This window comes from Sciurus carolinensis, chromosome 2 (genome assembly GCF_902686445.1).
Source record: "Sciurus carolinensis chromosome 2, mSciCar1.2, whole genome shotgun sequence".
Taxonomy (NCBI): Eukaryota; Metazoa; Chordata; class Mammalia; order Rodentia; family Sciuridae; genus Sciurus; species Sciurus carolinensis.
Window position 1 is genome coordinate 111,223,213 of NC_062214.1, and position 21,110 is coordinate 111,244,322.

The 21,110-nt window shown below is 37.2% G+C and overlaps 1 protein-coding gene across 1 annotated transcript in view; it reads left to right on the plus strand.

Annotated features, from left to right (window-relative positions):
• Exd1 (exonuclease 3'-5' domain containing 1) overlaps positions 1 to 21,110 on the plus strand; it is a 42,393-nt gene that overhangs the window by 11,900 nt on the left and 9,383 nt on the right. Inside the window, exons 3-9 of the mRNA XM_047540978.1 lie at positions 2,209 to 2,277; positions 6,021 to 6,078; positions 6,381 to 6,508; positions 12,158 to 12,216; positions 14,941 to 15,027; positions 18,942 to 19,046; positions 19,130 to 19,210. Of these exons, the coding sequence (XP_047396934.1) occupies positions 2,209 to 2,277; positions 6,021 to 6,078; positions 6,381 to 6,508; positions 12,158 to 12,216; positions 14,941 to 15,027; positions 18,942 to 19,046; positions 19,130 to 19,210 (587 nt within the window). The remainder of the gene's footprint in view (positions 1 to 2,208; positions 2,278 to 6,020; positions 6,079 to 6,380; positions 6,509 to 12,157; positions 12,217 to 14,940; positions 15,028 to 18,941; positions 19,047 to 19,129; positions 19,211 to 21,110) is intronic.

Below are 21,110 nucleotides of genomic sequence, written 5' to 3' on the forward strand. Positions count from 1 at the left end.
GAAAGAAAGAAGAATGTCCTGGAAGTTCAATAGGCCATAGCTATCTGCAGGGTAGACTGAACACATTGCTGGCCAAATAAATAGCATTGAATAGACAACAAGCAGTAAATGTCACATGCTTGTTTCCAAAGCACTTAGACCAGGTGAAGTGGTGTATTTTTTAACAGTATAATTATACAGATTTTTCCCATATTTTTTATTGACACATTGTAATTATATATATTGATAGGATTTGGGGCTGAGGTTGTAGCTCAGTGGTAGAATGCTTGCCTAACAAGTGTGAGGCACTGGGTTCAATTCTCAGCATCACATATAAATAAGTAAAATAAAGGTTCATCGACATTATGATAGGATTTGTTGTTACATATTCATACATACACATGATATAACAATATAATTTGACCAATATCATTCCCCAGATGATTACAGATTTTATGCAGTTGATATAATAGATTGTGTATATCATATATACTCTTTTTTTGGTAGGGCATGGTACAGGGGGTTGAAACCAGAGGCACTTTACCACCGAGCTACAGCCCCAGTCCTTTTCATTATTTTGAGATAGAGTTTCCCTAAATTGCTAAGACTGGCCTCAAAATATTGAATCTCCTGCATCAGCCTCCCAAGCTGCTGGGATTACTGGTGTGTGCCACCATACCCAGCTCATATATACTTTTTAAAATTTTTAAGTTGTAGATGGACACAATACCTTTATATATTTTTATGTGGTTCTGAGGATCAAACCCAATGCCTCACACATGCTGGGCAAGTGCTCTACCACTAAGCTATCACCCCAGCCCCTCACAAATACTTTTTAAAATTAAGCAGGAATCTTGTTGGGTGCAGTGGCACACACCTGTAATCTCAGCGACTCAGAAGGCTGAGGCAGGAATATCGAGAGTTCAAAGCCAGTCTCTGCAAAAGCAAGGCACTAAGCAACTACGTGAAATCCTGTCTCCAAATAAAATATAAAACAGGGCTGAGGATGTGACTCAGTGGTTGAATGCCTCTGAGTATAATACCTGGTACCCCCGCCAAAAAAAATTTTTTTTTTTTTGTGCTGGGGATTAAACCCAGGGCCTTGTGCATGCGAGGCAGGCACTCTACCAACTGAGCTATATCCCCAGCCCCCAAAAAATTTTTAAAAAGCAAGGGTCTCATTATGTTGCCCAGGCTGACCTTGAACTTCTGGTCTCAAGCAATTCTTCTGCCTCAGCCTCCAAAGTAACTAGGACTACAGGTGCCAATCACTGCATCTGGTTGCTGTTTTTAAGTTAATATTATAAGAAGCATATTCTCGTGTTATTTAAAACTTCAATTTAATGATTGGATATTTTAAAGCAAAAGAGTTAAACTTTTTTTAATACTTGGATTTATAATTTTTTTTTAGGAATAGTTTCTAGAAGTGAAATTACTGGATGAAGGTTAGGGATATTTTATTTTATTTATTTCAGTACTGAGAATTGAACCCAGGGGCACTCTACCACTAAACTACATCTCCAGCCTTTTTTTAAAGACAGGGTCTCCCTGGGACTGGGGTTGTGGCTCAGTGATTGAGCACTTGCCTAGCACGTGTGAGGCACGGGGTTCAATTTTCAACACTACATATAAACAAATGAATAAAAATAAAGGTCTATCGACATCTTAAAAATAAAAAAAATAAAAAATAAATAAAAATAGACAGGGTCTCCCATAGGCCACTGTGTCACATGCCTATAATCCCAGCTAGTTGGGAGGCTGAGGCAGCAGGATTGAAAGTTTGAGGCCACAGCTCAGGAAGCAGGAAGATCTCCAGTTCAAAGTCAGTCTCAGCAATTTAGCAAGGTGCTAAGCAACTCAGCAAGACCCTGTCTCTAAATAAAATACAAAAAAGTGCTGGGGATATGGCTAATTGGTTAAGCCCCTCTGGGTTCAATCCCTAGTACCAAAAAAAGGAAAAAAGAAAGAAAGAAATAAATAAACTTATTTTAATTGCTGAGAGGTGTGGAAATAAACAGATAGTACTTCCATCTAGTATATTGTGGACATGACACCTAAACTTCCCCTAAATCTCTTACATAGAGAAGAGCTAGGCGTTGGCTTACTGTCTCTGATACTTTTGAGCATATAATATGACACGAAGCAGCAATTTTAAGAAGTATCGTATTTTCTCTCAGTTTTAGGAAAATAATATTTATTACTAATCAAATGAATTACTTTCTATAACAGTGAAGAATGTGGAGACAGGTCGGAGTGTTCCAGGAGTGAAGATGTTTTTTGGGCATGAGATTGTGAATGGTGAGAGTTTTATGTTCCCTGAATGTTGGTATTTTGGAATTTGTAATAGTAAACCTACTGCTCTCTCTCATTCCTATATTTGAAGTAAAATGAGGTATTGTCTTTAATATTGTATTTATAAATTCTCAGAGTTGATGTTTGAGAAATAACCTTTCTTATAATGTTTAAGTGGATGCTGTATGAATATAATAGTCTTACAGAATTAGAATCATTTTAATTTTACAGTCTGAGGTCCACTGGGCTCATAACTAGAGAGTCAGCCATCAAGCAGAGTCAGGAACCTGAACAGGAAGGGTTTGCCTTGGTTAGTAACCACAGGTTCATCATCCATTCACAATCCCTCTTCTGAAAACTGGAAGGTCCCATATGTCAGAATCCAGAATTGTTCTGAATTTTTAAAAATTCCAACACAGACTATATATTATTCATATTACATAATACCTCAGAGGGCCTAGGTAACACCCTATGATAAAACACATTTTTCTAGAGAGAGAGGTAGATAATCACACTCAGTGAAATGAAGTGGACTATAAATACACTTGTCAGGTTTTGCCACCAAGAGTTAAAATGAAAATTTTGATTCTCATACCTCTTTAGATTTTTTATTTTATTTATATGCAATATTGGGTATGAATCCAAGGGCCCTCTGTCACTGAGCTGTATCCCCAACCTTTTTTATTTTTTTAAATTTTTAAATTTTTTTTTTTGCAGTGCTGGGTGGGATTGAACCCAGGGCCTTGTGCTTGCAAGGCAAGCACTCTACTGACTGAGCTATCTCCCCAGCCCACTTTTTATTTTTTGAGATAGGGTCTCCCCAGCTGCTGAGGCTGACCTTGAACTTGCAGTGCTCCTGTCTCAGTCTCCCAAATCTTTGGAATTACAGGCATGCATCACTGTATCCAGCAACCTTTTGGATTTTGGAATTGTAGGATGTAGTTTGTTCTTATTTCTTTTAACCAAAGCCATTTAATAAGAGTAGGTCTAATTGTTGCTTTACAGAGTAGCTATAGAAACTCATTTAGTTCACAATAGCCAGATTGTGGAACCAACCTAGATGTCCTTCAATTGATGAATGGATAAAGAAACTGTGGTATATATATACAATGGAATATTACTCAGCCATAAAGAATGATAAAATTATGGCATTTGCAGGCAAATGGATGAAACTGGAGAATATCATGCTAAGTGAGATAAGCCAATCTCAAAAAACCAATGGACAAATGATATCGCTAATAAGTGGATGATGACACATAATGGGGGGTGGGAGGGGTTAGTGTTAGGGTTAAAGTTAGGGTTAGGGAGGGGGGCAAGAATGGAGGAAGGAAGGACTGTATAGAGGGAAAAGAGGGGTGGGAGGGGTGGGGGGAAGGGGAAAAAAATAACAGAATGAATCAAACAACATTACCCTATGTAAATTTATGATTACACAAATGGTATGCCTTTACGCCATGTACAAACAGAGAAACAACATGTATCCCATTTGTTTACAATAATAAAAAAAAAAAAGAAAAGAAACTCATTTAGTCTGTCCTCAAATAAGTCAAATAGAATAAGAGAAAAAGAGTTGGCAAGCAAGAGATGTACAATACACTTTCAAGAACTCAAATGATGCCCTCCAAGGAGAAGTAAAGATCAATGTAGTATGGGCAGAGGAACAGGAACTGTGGGACTTACTAGGGCTATGCATTTCTCACTGTTGGAACAGATGTGAGGAAAAGGAAAGAACTCCTGCAACCAAGAGTTTACTGATGTGTGAAAGAGTGCTTTGCTTTGTGAGAATACTAGAATTTAGGAGGAGATAAAACATCTCACCAAATCAATGATTGCCAATCCAGGGCTGCTTCAAGTTAGATAAGTTCAGACAACTACCTCACTGTCTTTTCTCACTGAATATGCTGCCATAAATGCTTTGTTCCTTGAACATTGTTTTATAGTGGTGATGATGATGGTGATATAAAAGTGAAATTCTTTTTTTGGGGGGCGGTATCAGGAATTGAAGCCAGGGGCACTTAACGACACAGTGTCTGGATAAGTTGCTTAGGGCCTTGCTAAGTTGCTAAGGCTGGCTTTTTTTTTTTTTTTTTTTTTTTTTGCGGTACTGCGGATCGAACTCAGGGCCTTGTGCTTGCGAGGCAAGCACTCTACCAGCTGAGCTATCTCCCCAGCCCGCTAAGGCTGGCTTTGAACTCTAGATCCTCCTACCTCAGTCTCCCATGCCACTGGGATTATAGGCATGCACCACTGAGTAAAAGTGAAATTCTTACTTTTTTTTTTTAGTTGTTAATGGACCTTTATTTAATTTATTTATTTATATGTGGTGCTGAGAATTGAACCCAGTGCCTCACACATGCCAGGCAAATACTGTACCACTGAGTTACAACCCCAGCCTGGAAATTCTCACTTTTGTTTTAACAGCCTTTGCAGGAGCGAGTGTGTAGCTCAGTGACAGCATGCTTGCCTAGTATGCTTAGGCCCAGGTTTGATCCCCAGCATCACCAAGAGGGATAAATAGCCTTTGCAGTGGAGCAGAATTTGACTGGAACAGAACTGGATGGTGTATGAGTTTGTAGAGAAGTGAAGGAATCACTAGATCACCTCTCTACCTCCAAAGAAGGCTAACCGCTGACCAGCTCTGTAATCTATATACATACAATTTATCTCCTCCTAAATTCTCTCCCAGGACTTGACCTTTATTCATAATTTTTAAGCTCAGAGGATGGTCTTCTCCTTCTTTGCCCCATGGCCCAATCAACCATGAAGGAGTTTCCCCAGAAAATACCTTGAGTAAGAGTTATCAAGAGGACAATAAAGACTATTTGGCATATTTAGTCAATTCTACTTTTTTCTGTCCTAGATTCACTATTTATAGATAGTGCCAGAAAAAAAGAGACATTGGAAACATAGTGACTGTATGAGAGATTTTTTTTTTCATGAAAAATAAAAAAATACTACTTTATTGAATCTAAGATGGCAATAATAAGACTATTACTTTTTGCACCTTTAGAAAGAAGCTGTGGGCTGGGGATATAGTTCAGTTGGTAGAGTGCTTGCCTTGCAAACACAAGGCCCTGGGTTCAATCTCCAGCACTGGAAAAAAAAAAAAAAAAAAAAGAAAAAGAAAAAAAGAAAGAAGCTAATGTGTAATTATTGTAAATCACATTCAATTTCAGAGCTGTTTAAAATGTGCTTCTCAGAATCAATGAAATACAGTATTTCCCTAGTTCCCTGCACAATTTTTAGGTTAAAGATAAATGGTTTCAGAATATCCTTGTACTGTTTCTCTTATAATTCTTTTTGGAATTTTCACTCTACCCTCATTGCCTTTCATGTCACTGAGCAATAATGACGCTAGCCTGAGAGTGGTAGTGACAGATCTGTGAATGATTATCCTTCAAAAGTATAGTGTGAGGAAAGGTGCAATAGAATTGGGATGAGTAAAAACAAAGATGCTGGAAGCAGTGTGAAGGACCACAAAGGCAGCCTTGGGAGAGTAAAGGATAAGGGGTCTGTATTGAGAGGTTCTAATTCTACTAAGTAACCAAGAAGCTTGGGACATAATATTGGGAATCTATAGTACTTTTGATATTCTTTTCTGCTCTATTTATTGCTGGCCAATGAAGGCCTTTATGGACTAACATTTCACTTCCAACTTGTAGTACATAGTCAAACTGGGTGTGTGGCGCTAAGGGTGGTTAATTGCTTTCTGATTGGAAACTGTTGGAAGCTACTTGGTTATTTTTCAGTGGAACTGCTGGATGAAGTGGAGCAAGGTGCAGTGAGAGAAAAGGCATCTTCTGTTAGGTAAGATGGGATAATTTTCTTCATTATGAGATTTTCCAAATGTGCACATTAGAGAGAGACTTAACTCTCATCCACTAGCTGCTTGATTCCTAAAATGGCCTTAGGAGAGAGAAATGAGAAAGAAAGTGTGGGTATCTCTTCCATTTTTAGACAGCATCCTTATTCCCATGTAAACAGTGCATGAAAAGATCCTCTATTTTTAATGGAGAACCACAGTCTTTAATGTGAGGAAAAATCTGAATATGACACTAACAAAGAACAAATTCATCTAAGGGTTTTTTTTTTTTTTTTTGTAAGGATAGTCTAAATACAGAAAGAGCCAGGATAGATAAAATGAAGGATGAAGACCTAAATGTATGTGAGCCTGCTTCACCTGCCTCTGAAACACCAACCACCTCTCTGCTAAATGACCTCAAGTACAGTCCATCAGGTGAGTGGTCTGAATGTTCTAGGCTCTCTTTATTATAGTTCAGAACACTTTAGAATTAGCATAACCCTGAATCCAAATCCTATATGGAATGCTGAGCAACTGCTTTTAGGCTCAGAATTAAAATAAATATCATGATTCATTTGTTCATTTGATATGTGAGTGCATACTACAACCAGGTATTGGAGATATTGCCCTCATTGAGCTCTGGTACAAGAGGCAGATGATAAATAATAATAATGAATAAAATATATAATATGCTAGTCCCAAATACCAAAGAGGTGGGGGAAAGAAAAAAGAAGAAGAAGTTTGTGGATTGGCTGGTAGAGCACCCCTGTCAATCCCTACTACATTCAAAACAAAAACCATAAAAAAACAAGCTTAAAATCCCTGAGAGGACATGCCAGGAACTCAGACATAGCAAGGAGATGAATGTAGCTGGAGCAGAGAAAGAAGTTCATAGATCCTTGATGGGACATCAGTCTCGACTGTCTAAAGTGAGAAGTCATCGGAGAACTTTTTTTTAAATTAAAAACAGAACAAGGGTATGGGGTTGTGGCTCAGTGGTGGAGCACTTGCCTAATGTGTGTGGCACTAAGTTCGATCCTCAGCACCACATAAATAAATAAAGTTACTAAAACAAAACAAAACAAACTTTAGCCATTCTAATAGGTATATAGTAATACCTCTTTGTGGTTTTAGTTTGCAATTCCCTGATTACTAAGAATGCTAAAGATCTTTTCTTGTGTTTATTTGTCATCTGACTATGAAACATATATATTTTTTTTTCCTGCAGTGCTGGGGATCGAACCCAGGGCCTTGTGCATGCAAGGCAAGCATTCTACCGACTGAGCTATCTCCCCAGCCCTGAAACATTTTTTTTTTTCATAGTTTTTGCCCATTTTCTTTTTCTTTTTCTTTTTTTTTTTTTGTGGTTCCTGGATTGAGTCCAGGGCCTTATGCTTGTGAGACAAGCTCTCTACCAACTGAACTACATTTCCAGCCCTACCCATTTTCTTATTGGATAGTTTTCTTACTCAGTTTTAGGAGTTCTGTATTTTGGATATGAGTTTTCTTCTCAGAGAAGTGCTTGGCAAATATTTTCTCCAAATCTCTGTCATTTGTCTTTTCATTCTCTTAAAATATCTTTTTTAGAATGAATATCTTTAATTTTGATGAAGTCCCATTTATCTCTTTTTTAGTTTTATTTATGGATTACACTTTTGGTGTCATACCTAAGAAATCTTTTAGTTTTAATTTAATTTTATTTTTTTGCGGTGCTGGGGATTGAACCCAGAGCCTTGTGCTTGCAAGGCAAGCACTCTACCAACTGAGCTATCTCCCCAGCCCAGAAATCTTTTTTAAAAATTTATTTTGTGGTTGTAGATGGACAGCATGCCTTTATTTTATTTATTTTTGTGTGTGGTGCTAAAGATTGAACCCAGTGCCTCTCACATGCTAGGCAAGTGCTCTGCCACTGAGCCACAGCCCCAGCCCTCTAAGAAATTTCTGACTAACTCAAAGTCACAAATATTTTCTTGTTTTGTTCTTCACTTTTATTTCTAATTAATATCTCCTATGTTTCCATTTAGACGTTTCTTAGTTTCAAGTTTCATATTTAGGATTATGTTTCATTTTGAATTATTTTATGTAAGACATGGGATATGGATGAAGATTCTTTTTAATTTTTTTTCATATATAGATATCCAATTGTACCACTACCAGTTGTTGAAAAGACTATACTTTTTCCACTTAATTGCCCTTTTGCACTTGCAAAAAATCAGTTTTCTGTATATATTCAGTTTTTATCTGGGCTCTCTTTTTTGTTACATTGACCTATTTTCTTATCTTTACAGCTATAGTAGGCTCTTTTTTTTTTTTAATATACTTTTAGTTGTCAATGAACCTTTATTTTATTTATTTATACGTGGTGCTGAGAATCGAACCCAGTACCTTGCATATGCCAGGCAAGCACTCTACCACTGAGCCACAACCCCAGCTCCAGTCTCTTTTGATTACTGTCAATTTATGATAAATCTTCAAATCTTATACCATTAGTCCTCTTTGTTCTTTTTCTAAGTTATTTTGGTTACTCTAGATTTTTTGTATTTTCCTATGAATTTTAGAATCTGCTTCTCAAGGGTTGGGGATATAGCTCAGTGACAGTGCTTGTCTAGCATGTGTGAGGCACTGGGTTTGATCCTTAGCACCACATAAAAATAAAAAAATCAAATTAAGGCATGCTATCCATCTACAACTACAAAAAAAATTAAAAGAAGATATAGAATCTGCTTCTCAATTTCTTAAACAAAATAAAAATTCACTGGACTTTTAATTTTTTTTAAGTTGTAGATGGACACAATACCTTTATTTTATTTATTTATGTGGTACCGAGGATCAAACCCAGTGCCTCATGCATGCCTGGCAAGTGCTCTACTAATAAGCCACAACTCCAGCCTTCAGTGTAGTTTTTTTGTTTTGTTTTGTTTTTTAAATATTTTTAGTTGTAGATGGACACAGTACCTTTATGTATGTATGTATGTATGTATTTAGTTTTCATGTGGTGCTGAGGATCCAACTCAGTGCCTCAAATGTGCTAGGCAAGCACTCTACCACTGAGCCACAACCCCAGCCCTCAGTGTAGTTTTAATTGGCATTTCTCTGATTGCTAGACATGTTGAACATTTTTCATGTATTTGCTGACCTATCATATTTCTTCTGTGAAGTGTCTGTTCAGTTCCTTTGCCCATTTATTGATTGGGTTATTTGTTTTTTTGGTGTTAAATTTTTTGAGTTCTTTATATATCCTAGAGATGAGTGCTCTATCTGAAGTGCAGGTGGCACAGTTTTTTTTCCCATTCTGTAGGCTCTCTCTTCATGTTCTTAATTGTTTCCTTTGCAGTGAAGAAACTTTTTAGTTTGATACCATCCCATTTATTGATTCTTGATTTTACTTTTTGCACTTTAGGAGTCTTGCTGAGGAATTCCGTTCCAATGCTGACATGATGGAGATTTGGGTCTACTTTTTTTTCTAGGCATAGGGTCTCTGGTCTAATGCCTAGGTCCTTGATCTACTTTGAGTTGAGTTTTGTGCAGGGTGAGAGAATAGGGGTCTTATTTCATTTTGTTACATATGGACTTCCAGTTTTTCCAGCACCATTTATAGAAGAGGCTATCTTTTCTCTAAGTATGTTTATGGTACCTTTGTCTAGTATGAGATAACTGCCTTTATGTGGGTTTGTTTCTTCCAATGGAAGTTTTGACCAGAAGAATAATATGAGGCTGAGGATGTAGCTCAATGTAAAGTGCTTGCCTTGCATGTGTGAAGCCCTGATTCAATCCCCAGCTCCAAAAAAGAAAAAACAAACAAAAAGAATAACATGATCCGAGTTCTGTTTTAAAAAGATCACTCTGGATGCTATATGGATACTGAAAGTGGGGCAAAGGTAAAAGCATGGGTACCATTCAGGAAGCTAATGAAATAATTAAGACAGTTGGATATGGTGGCTTAGACCCTGATAGCGGTAGCAGAGTAAGAAGTGTTGGAATTCTGGATATATGCTAAAGGCAGAGTCTGTGGTGCATACTGATAAATACCGGTTATGAAGTAAAGAGAAGAATCAAGGATAACTTCAGGGGTTTTAGTCCGAGCAGCTTGAAGTATGGAGTTGCTATTAAATTGAGATAGGAAAGACTATGGGTGGAAAAGATTTGGGAAAACTGATTCAGAATTCAGTTTTGGTCAATTTAAATTTGAATAAAAGCTGAGAGATGAGAAGTAAGGTATGAGAAAGGATTCAGAAGTAAGTATATAGATGATATTTATTTATTTTTTTTTGGGTGCTGGAGATCGAACCCAGGGCCTTATGCTTGCAAGCACTCTACCGACTGAGCTATCTCCCCAGCCCCTATAGATGATATTTATATAAAACCTGAAACTAGGTCTGGGGAGATAGCTCAGTTGGTAGAGTGCTTGCCTTGCAAGCACAAGGCCCTGGGTTCGATCCCCAGCACCACAAAAATAAATAAATAAATAAAACCTGAAACTAGATGAGATCACCAAGAGAGTGTAGATACAAAAGAAAAAGGTATGTGTCCTCTGCCACTCCAGTGCCTTAGAGGTAAAGAGGAATGGTAGGGCTGGGGATGTAGCTCAATAGTAGAACACTTGAGGCCTTGTCTTCAAACCAACATCACAAAAAAGAAAGACAAGGAGGAGGAGAAGAACTCTATGTTAAATTATACATCTAAATTATTATTATTATTTTTAGTATTGGGGATTGAACACAGGGCCTTACTCATGCTAGGCAATTACTCTATTGAAACATACCCCCTATAATTTAATTTTTTCAATTATATAATTTTAAAAATAATTATTAGTACTTAGAGAACTCCAAAAGAGTGGGCATGGGCCCATCTCCTGGACTCATTTCTTTTAAATGGTTACTTTTTTTTTTTTTTTTTACAAACATGCTTTAAAAAAGTATATGATTTGCCAGATGTGTTGGAACATTCCTATAATCCCAGTTACTTGGGAGGCTGAGGCAGGAGGATCATAAGTTCAAAAAGCCAACCTTGGCTGGGGATATAGCTCATTTGGCAGAGTGCTTGCCTCGAATGCACAAAGCCCTGGGTTCAATCCCCAGCATCAAAACAAAAAACTATAAAACTTATGGGGCTAGAGTTGTGGCTCAGTGGTAGAGTGCTTGCCTATCATGTGTGAGGCACTGGGTTCGATTCTCAGCATCAAAATGAATAAAAAATAAAGGCCTATCAACATCTAAAAAATATTAAAAAAAAAAAAAAAAAAAAAAAAAGCCAGCCTCAGCAACTTAGTGAGACCCTGTCTCAAAATAATTCAGGGTCAGGATGTGACTTAGTGGTTAAGTGCCCCTGGGTTCAATCCCAAGTACCAAAAATAAACAAATAATAGAAAGTGCATGACTTGAGGTATTCAAGACAAATCTTTCCAGGTGTGGTGGCACAAACCTGTAACCTCAGTGACTCAGGATCCTGAGGCAGGAGGATTCCACGTTTGAGGCCAGCCTCAGCAATTTAGCAAGACCCTTAACAATTTAGAGAGAGCCCTGTCTCAAAATTAAGAATAAAAATTGATTGGAGATGTATCTCAGTGGTACGGTGCCCTGGGTTCAATCCCCAGTACAAAAAAAAAAAAAAAAAAGACAAATCTATGAGGAGGGAAATATTACCGATTATCACAGGAAATGAATAGACAGTTCATTTGTAAGATTATTGCTGGGCATGGTGGCACATACCCATAATCCCAGCTACTCTGGAGGTTAAGGCAGAAGGATCACAAGTGCAAGGCCACTCTCAGCAATTTAGACCCTGTTTCAAATAAAAAATAAAAAGAGCTGGGAATATAACTCAGTGGTATACCACCCCTGGGTTCAATCCCTACTACTGGAGGGGGGGATAAGGTTATAGTTAGTGGGACTCTTTTCTACTCTCAATTGACAAACAAGATGCTAATTAGTATTTACTGTGAAAGTGACTGATACAAGTGATAATGAAACAACAGACATTTGAGTTAAAATAGAGCATGAGTTTATAAGTACGGCCAAAATTGGTGGGAAAGCTTTTCTATTGCCAAGGAAGATAAATTTATGTAATGCCATGATTCTCTTGTAGAGGAAGAAGAGGTGACATACATAGTCATTGATCAGTTCCAGCAGAAGTTTGGAGCTGCAGTAAGTATTATCCTCAATCATTCCCAATATTGGGAATGGTATTATGTTTGTGTTTCAAAGATTTTTTTAAATTATAAGATTTTTGATGCCTGACATACTTCTCTATTAACTCAACAAAATATTTTGGGTGTTTACTATATATCGGGCATTGTTCTGAGATAATCAAGACAAAATTCTAGCCCTCAAGGAGCTTACATTCTTATGTAAGACAGTAAACAGATAATTGTGTATCAGCTGGTAGTCATTGCTACAAGGAAAGAGCAAGGCATAGAAAATAGAGTGGTGAAAAGAAGGTTCTATTTTATATGGGATAGACAGAAAAAACTTCTCTAAAGAGATGACATTGGAATAAGGACCTGAAGGAAGTAAGGAAGCTAGCCACATGGCTGTCTAAGTGAAGAATTTAAGGAAAGTGGAATTAGCATGTGCAAAGATCTGGAGGCTGAAGCATTCCTGACTTCTGTGGAGGAATAGCAGGGAGGTTAGTGTGATTGGACCACAATAAAGAAAAGTGGTAGGAAGTGGAAGTGGGTGGGAGGCAGATCAGGTTGGGCTTTCTAGACTTTATAAGTATTCACCTGAGTCAACTTAGTGAATCCTTTATAAGGATTTGACCTGAGTAACGTGGAAAGTCATTGGCAGTTTTAGAGAACAGTCAGAAGTTATCTGACTTACATTTCAAAAGGACTACTCTGGATGCTCTTAGGCAGTTTCTTAATAATCATGTGTTAATTTGACAAGTGGCAAAAACTATTTAGCCTAAAGTCTAGTTCACAGATGGACTTCAGGAGAGTAACTGTCAAACTTTCTGTTGGATGCAGGCTTATACTTGTGTGTGTATTGGTGCATTTTTTTTGCTTCATACTGTTTGTTCCAGTAAATGCTATAAGATTATATTCCAGATTTTTAAGGAAAAAAAGTTAAGTCAAGCCCACAAGATACAGCTTTCTCAAGTGTTTACAATGCCAGCATGAAAATAAAAAATTAAGTTACATTGATATATCCAAGTTTTTTATATGCAGTGATGAGCACAAACATTAATAGACATAAAATACTGATGCAAATAACTCACCCCAAAATAACATGTGCAATTATTTTCCATAATTTATAATACAGTAATTACAATGACACTTCAAACAGAAAAACAAAGTAAAAAATCAAAACCCCAACTTCTATTTCATGTAATTAGACTTATACAGAAATTAGAAGGCTAAATAACAACTAGTTAATTACCTAATTTCACAGCTATCTGAAGTGGCAATCATTATATAGCAGCTTATCAATGATACATTCAAGATAAATGGTACAATTTATTACTTGTCTATAAGCTAAAACACAGCCTCAGTTTAATACCTTTCCTTAAATTCCACCTCTACACTACAATATACTTGAGGTCTATGCAAAAAATAGCTTTGTATTGGTGTATTTTTAAAGAGAAGAGTTTTAACAGATTCTTTTTTTGTTTTTCTTAAAACCTTATAATGAGATATAATTCATATGCCATATGATTCACCTATGGAAAATGTACAACTCACTGGCCTTTAGGGTATTCAGAATTGTCTTTCTGCCATCATAGTTAATTTTGGAACATTTTCAATACCCCAGAAAGAAACCCCACACCTTTTAGCCATCACTCCCAATACCACCTCACCCCCAGCAACCATTAATTTACTTTATGTCTCTGTGAATTTAACTATTCAGGACATTTAATATAAATTCAGTCATGCAATAAGTGATCTTTTGTGACTAGCTTTGTTTACTTAACATAGCATTTTCATGTTTCATCCACGTTGTAGGATGTATTAGTATATCAATTCTTTTTATTACTTAATAATCTTATCTTATATAGATATACTACATTTTTCCATTAGCCATTTGATGGACATTTGAGTTGTTTCTACTTTTGGGCTGTTATTAATAATGCTTCTATGAACATTCATATGCAAGTTTTTGTATGGACATATCCAAGAAAAACTTAGTGAAACCTTGCTTCAAAATAAAAATAAAAAGGGCTGGGGATGTGGCTCAGTGGTAGAATTCCCCTGGGTTCAATCCCCAGTACCAAAAATGAACAAAAAAATTCTAAGTTTGGAAACAATAATGTACTTTGTTTATTGCTGACCAGTTCACAAGTGCTATTCATGATATTATGACGCCAGTATTTGTGCTCTGGAATTTCATTTTCTATTTATTTTTCTTTTTTTGTGGGGGGGGGGATACCAGGGTTTGAACCCAGAGGCACCCGACCATTGAGCCACATTCCCAGCCCTATTTTATATTTTATTTGAAGACAGGGTTTCACTGAGTTACTTAGTGCCTTGCTTTTGCTGAAACTGGCTTTGAATTTGTGATCCTTCTGCCTCATCCTCTCAAGTCTCTGAGATTACAGACATGCACTATAACTGACTGGAATTTCTTTTTTCTTATTCTCCTCCTACTTTCTCTTCCCCTTCTTCTTCTCCCCTTTTCCGCCTTTTCCCCCTTTCTTCTCCCTCCTCACTCCTTCTTTCTTCTACTGGGGATTGAACCCATGGACCCTGTACCACTGAGCTATGTTCCTAGCCTTAATTAATTTTATTTTTTTCAGTTTTTATTTTGAGACAGGGTATCCCTAAGTTGCTAAGGTTAGTTTTGGACTTCTGATCTTCCTGCCTCAGTCTCCTGAGTTGCTGAGTGTACCGATGTACACCATCATGCCTGTCCCTTTTCTTCTTTTCTTACCAGATGCTCCATATCAAGAAGCAGAGTGTCCTGAGTGTGGCTGCAGAAGGAGCTAATGTGTGTCGCCATGGGAAACTGTGTTGGCTTCAGGTAAAAGATTTTTTAAAACTTTTTATTTTGAAATAATTGTAGATTCAATGTATTATTAATTGTCTTTTGTCTGTTATCCCTGGTAGTATTATTTTGTAACTTGTTTGGAATGTACTTCATACTTTCAGTGCTCAATTTATTCTTTTCAAAAAAGGAACTCCTAATAGTGTCACCTTTATAGTAATCATTGCTGTCTCACAGATTTTGCAGGAGGTCTTCTTTCCCAGCTTTGACCTATCATTCTGAAATTATAGCTTTGTGATGCAGGTCTCTGCTGTATCATTGAGTTCCCCTAGACCTGAGAGGTGTCAGATGAGGGTATCATTACATCAAAAGGAGTTTGAAACCGGATACGATGGTGAAAGCCTGTAATCCCAGCGATTTGGGAGGCTGAGACAGGAGGATCCCGATTTCAAAGTCTGATTATATTGCCAACTGAGTTGGCAATCTGCCCTCTTAAATTCCTCCTTCTGCAATGTTCAGCTTCTTCTAGGAAAAGGAATAGAAGTGGCTGAGTCTAGTTATTGCTGGGGATCACATTGCGTCTCTGTTGTTCCCTGCACTTAATTGGTAAACCTTAGCTCTTAGAAAACTAGGTTATGTTGGCAGCACAAATGCAAATTATTTAAACTAAAACTTCTCTCTAGTGAAACAGAATGGACTTTCTGGTAATACATGCCTGGGTAACTCTAGGTTACTTCTTAATTGGTCCCCTTTAGTGTCCTAGTACCAAAGGGAATGTCCAATGAGTTATAAATATCCTCTTTGTGGCTAGAAGCAAATCAATGGGCACATTTTCCCCAACCAAGCCCTTGGGCTTCTGTGTTTAATTTTTTTTTTTTTAAACAAGCTCTGAAAATTTTCTTTTTGTTATACATGACAGTAAAGTGTATTTGGACATATTATACATACATGGAGTAATACTTATTCTAACTAGAATCCCATTCTTGTGGTTGTACATGATGTGGAGTAACACTGGTCATGTATTCATATATGAACATAGGAAAGTTATGTTAGATTCATTCCACTGTCTTTCCTTTTCCTATTCCCGTCCCTTCCCTTCATTCTCTTTTGTCTACTCCCCTGAACTTCTATTCTGTTCCCCCCCTACACAAATTTACTTTAAAAAACTGTTTTTCGTGTTTTACTCTTCACAGTCTGTTCTGCTGTGCTTCTACCTTGTAACAATATCAGAAATCATCTGGATTTATGATAGCCATTGGGCATAATCTGTAGTATTTTTTTGCATGCTGTGCCCATTTCAGTATTATTGCCATCGTGATGGTGTATAGCAGTTTGAGCCCACATGGCGTAGTTCTCCATTTCAGATTTCTTTAAAACTGTACAGTTGTTGATGAGGATGACCAATTGCACTTTGCCCTGCTATTCATCTTCAGTGTTCCCTTATACCCCAGCACATAATTTCCACTTTTCTTAATAAGTTGAAACCTTGAATTGATAGACCCCAGGGAAGGTTTTTAAATCTTTGTGGCCACCATCTTCTATTATTAAGGTGTGGAGTAGCTCCAACCAAGAGAAGCTACCAAGATGACTGGGGAATGAGAAAGGTGATTAATTTTTTTTAAACAAAGTATCACATACATTGTGCACTAAAAGAAAAAAAAAATCAGGTAATGTAAAAGTTTTATGAGGAAAGAAAAATCCTCACTCTAATACTCCTTCAGAGATAGTATTTTTTTTTAGACTTTCATTGTACAGTTGTTAAAGCAAAGTAAATCCATGTAGCACTTTACAGTTTACCAAGCACATTGAAATACAATTTATTTATAGAGGCTACTACTTTTAAAATGTTGAAATATTGCTTCTGTTTTTCTATTTTAAATAACATACTTATTGCTCTATCTTGATTCAAAAGTTTTACACATTTTATGTGAACTTTTACTGAGGTAAAAATGCTCCTTTTAGTACCTACACCTACCTAGGACCTCCTAACCTAATTATCACAATTTTTAGTTAAAACAGAATTCAAGCTATATATTAGGAACACTGTGTATTGACCTGTTAGTTCCTACTGAGCCAGAGTGAATTTTTCTTTCCTTAAACGTTTTTGTTTTTCACAGAATTAATAATTGCTCAGTCCCACAAGACTGCCCCTTATTGTAGATACCAGTCAGAAGCACAGGACACAACCTGTATCTGATTATAAATTGTGGTTCCCACAACTTGCTTTTGAGATTCAATTAATTTGCTACAGTAGTTCACAGAATCCAGGGAAACACTTTGCTCACATTCACCCATATAAGATAAAGGTTATAAAGGATGCACATGATCAATCAGATGGAAGAGATCCTTAGGATAAAATGTTGGAGAAGGCGCATGCCATCCTCCAGAAACTTCCTCATGCTTAGCTATCCAGAAACCCTCCAAACTCAGTCCTTTTGTGTTTTTATGAGTGCTTAATTATGTAACTACCATTGATAATTGATTGAATTATCGGTCATTTATGACCTTTTTTTTTTCCCTTTTGTACCAGGGATTGAACCCAGGGGTACATAACCACTGAGCCACATCCCCAGCCTTTTTAAAATATTTTATTTAGAGATAGGGTCTAGCTGAGTTGCTCAGGGCCTCACTAAGTTGCTGAGGCTGGCTTTGAACTCATGATTCTCCTGCCTCAGCCTTGCTAGCTGTTGGGATTACAGGCATGCACCACGGTGCCAGGCCATTTATGGCAATTTAAACTTCAGCCCCACTCCTCTTCTGTAAGAGCTCAAAGTCCTACTGTTATAATCATGCTTTGGTTGTTCCTGTGACCAGCCCCACATCCTGATGCTCTCTAGGAGTCCCCTCCCCAAACCACCAGTCTTCTCATTAGCATGTAAGAAGACACTCATCACTATGGAGGGTTTCTGAAGCTGTAAGTCTGAAAACTGGGAGGAAGACCAAATATATATTTCACAATATCACAATTAGAATGACATAGGTGAGCTGGTAAAACATTAAAGTTGAGACAATAGGCGTGGTGGCATACACCTGCAATTCCAGCAGCTCGGGAGGCTGAGTGAGGAGAATTGCAAGTTCAAAGTCAATCTCAGTAACATAGCAAAGCCCTAAAAGACTTATCAAGACCCTACCTCAAAATAAAAATAAAAAGGGCTGGGGATGTGGCTCAGTAGTTAAGTTGTCCCTAGGTTCAATCCCTGATACCAAAGAGGAGGGAAAAAAGTTGAAACTGTGAATAGAGGAAGTCTTACTCACCAACCAGCTTATCCTTTCCTTTTCTTTGAAAAATTATAGCAATTATGCATTTTATTTTATTTTTGCTGTGCTGGAGATCCAACCCAGGGCTTCCTACATGCCTAGCAAGCACTTTATCATTGAGCTATACCCCCAGTCCCACTGTTTTTTTTTTTTTAACTATTTAGGATCAATTTAAACCTGTTTTACCCTAAGAATCATTGAGTAACTATTTTTTATTTAACAGTGAATGTGTTATCCCTTGTCTTTGTGTGTGTGTGTGTGTGTGTGTGTGTGTGTTACTAAGGATTAAACCCAGGGGTGCTCTATTACTGAACTATATACCTAGCCCTGTAATATTTATTTTATTTTGAGACAGTGTCTCTCTAAGTTGCTTAGGGCCTTACTAAGTTGCTGAGACTGTCTGAACTTGTGATCTTCCTGTTTCACCCTCCTGAGCTGATAGCATTATAGGTGTGTATCATACATCTGGCCCATGTCTTGTATTCTTTTTTTTTTTTTTTTTTTTAATTTCTTGCTGGGCCTTTATTTCATTCAGTTATTTATATGCAGTGCTGAGAATTGAACCCAGTGCTTCACACATGCTAGGCAAGCGTTCTACCACTGAGCCACAACCCCAGCCCTATGTCTTGTATACTTGATCAACAGATCCCTTTCTTCACTTGTTTCTTATCCTATGATGTGGTCTATTATAGGTGGCCACAAATAGCCGAGTTTACTTATTTGACATTTTCCTTCTGGGAAGTCGAGCTTTCAACAATGGACTTCAGATGATATTAGAAGACAAGAGAATTCTAAAGGTTGAGTATTTAAGCTGATTCCTTTGCTAGTAAGACTAGCAACCAGGTTCTAATAACTCTGTTTTCCTCTTCTGATACCTTAGGTCATCCATGATTGTCGCTGGCTTTCTGATTGCCTTTCTCATCAGTATGGAATTATGCTGAATAATGTCTTTGACACACAGGTACTTGAAGGGAAACACTGGATTCAAACCAGTGCATAGCTCCTGGTAGAAAATAGTTCTTGTCCTGATAAGTGATCAAAAGTCTCTCTCTCTCTCTCTCTCTCTCTCTCTCTTTCTCTCTCTCTTTTTTGGTACACCGTTTCTGCCTTCTTCTTATATAAGATGTTTATACAACGTGTGAGAACTTTTGGTGAACTAAAAAAAAAAAAAAAAAAAACCTGCAGAAAACTGACTTAAAATTTCTTAGGAATATGTTTTCTTCATTTTGTCCCAGAATTTGTCCAATAAGAAGCAAAATTCATACTCCATACCATTCAGAAACTTTGAGCAGTGTAGGGGCATTTAAAGTCTGACATGGGAAACTTAGTGTGAAATGAACAATCACACATCTGCTTTTACCACTTTTGTACCTCAGGGGATTAGATTGTTCTGGCTATGCCTCCAAAACCTATTCTGGTCCAAAATAGCCTGAAGAAGTATGATTTGACTCATATCTATGAGGCCTTAGAGAAATGAGAAAGCTGCTGGGCACAGTGACACACGCTTTTAACCCCAGTGCTTTGGGAAGCAGAAACAGGAGAATTGCAAGTTGAAAGCCAGCCTCAGCAATTTAGTGAGAATACTGTCTTGAAGATAAAAAAAGGCTGAGGATGTAACTCAGTCGTAAAGCTTCCCTGAGTTCAATCCCCAGTACCTAAAAACAAAAATGAAAAGAGAGCCAGGCATGGTAGCACACGCCTACTGTAGTCCCAGCAACTTAGGAGGCTAAAGCAGGAGGATTTCAAAGTTCAAAGCCACCCTCATCAATTTAGTGAGGCCCTAAGCAACCTAGTCTGTCCCTGTCTCAAAATAACAAATCAAAGGGCTAGGACTAGGGATGTGGCTCAGTAGTTAGGTGCCCCTGGGTTTGATCCCCACTGCCAAAAAATAAAAAAGAGAGAGGAGAGAGAGAGAGAAGAAAATGAGAAGTCTCTAGATTATGCTAGCTCTTAGACCTGACTTATGTTTCTGGCTTTTCTGTGACAGCAGTAAAACCTCTAATTTCCATTATGGTTTTTTTGTTTTGTTTTGTTTTGTGTACTTGAGATTGAACCCAGGGGCGCTTTAACTCTGAGCCACATTTCCAGCCCCTCATCATGCATTCTTTAATCTCTTCTAGTCTTTTAAGTTTACGCCAATGAAAGGGATACACATACCCAGAGCTTTGAAGAGGAATTAAACTATTGATTTGGCCAATTATATGTGAGCAGCAATTCCTAAAAGTTGAATTTCATTACTATATGTGTTCAGTTTTGCTCTTTTTATATATATATATATTTTGCTCTTTTATATATATATATATACATGCTTATAATATGCATATATTGTATATATCAATATATAATATAATAATATATAATAATATATAATATAAATAAATACATATTATATATAATATATGCTTATAATATATTTATATATGCTTATAATAAATTTTATGCCATTTATCTAATTTTCATATTCCTTTGGACCTTCTCTCAAGATCTTTGACTATACAGCATAGAGATGTCTTCTATGCTATTCTTACTCCAAAATGTAAGAGAATTGTTCATTTTTCCCTTGAGGCCATCAAGCTTCTTTTTGTGGGGAAGTGCGGGTAGGTACTAGGGTTTTAACCCAGGGTCAATTTACCACTGTGCTACATAACAAGCTATTTTTTATTTTGAGGTAGTCTCACAAAATGGCTTAGGTCCTCACTAAATTGCTGAGGCTGGCCTTGAATTTACAATCCTCCTGCCTCAGCCCCACTAAGCCCATTGGGATTATAGGCATGCAACACTACACCTGCTCCATCAGGCTTCTTGATTAAAGCATATATGTATTTCTAGTGAAGCCGCCAGAATATCTTTCCAAATTTTTC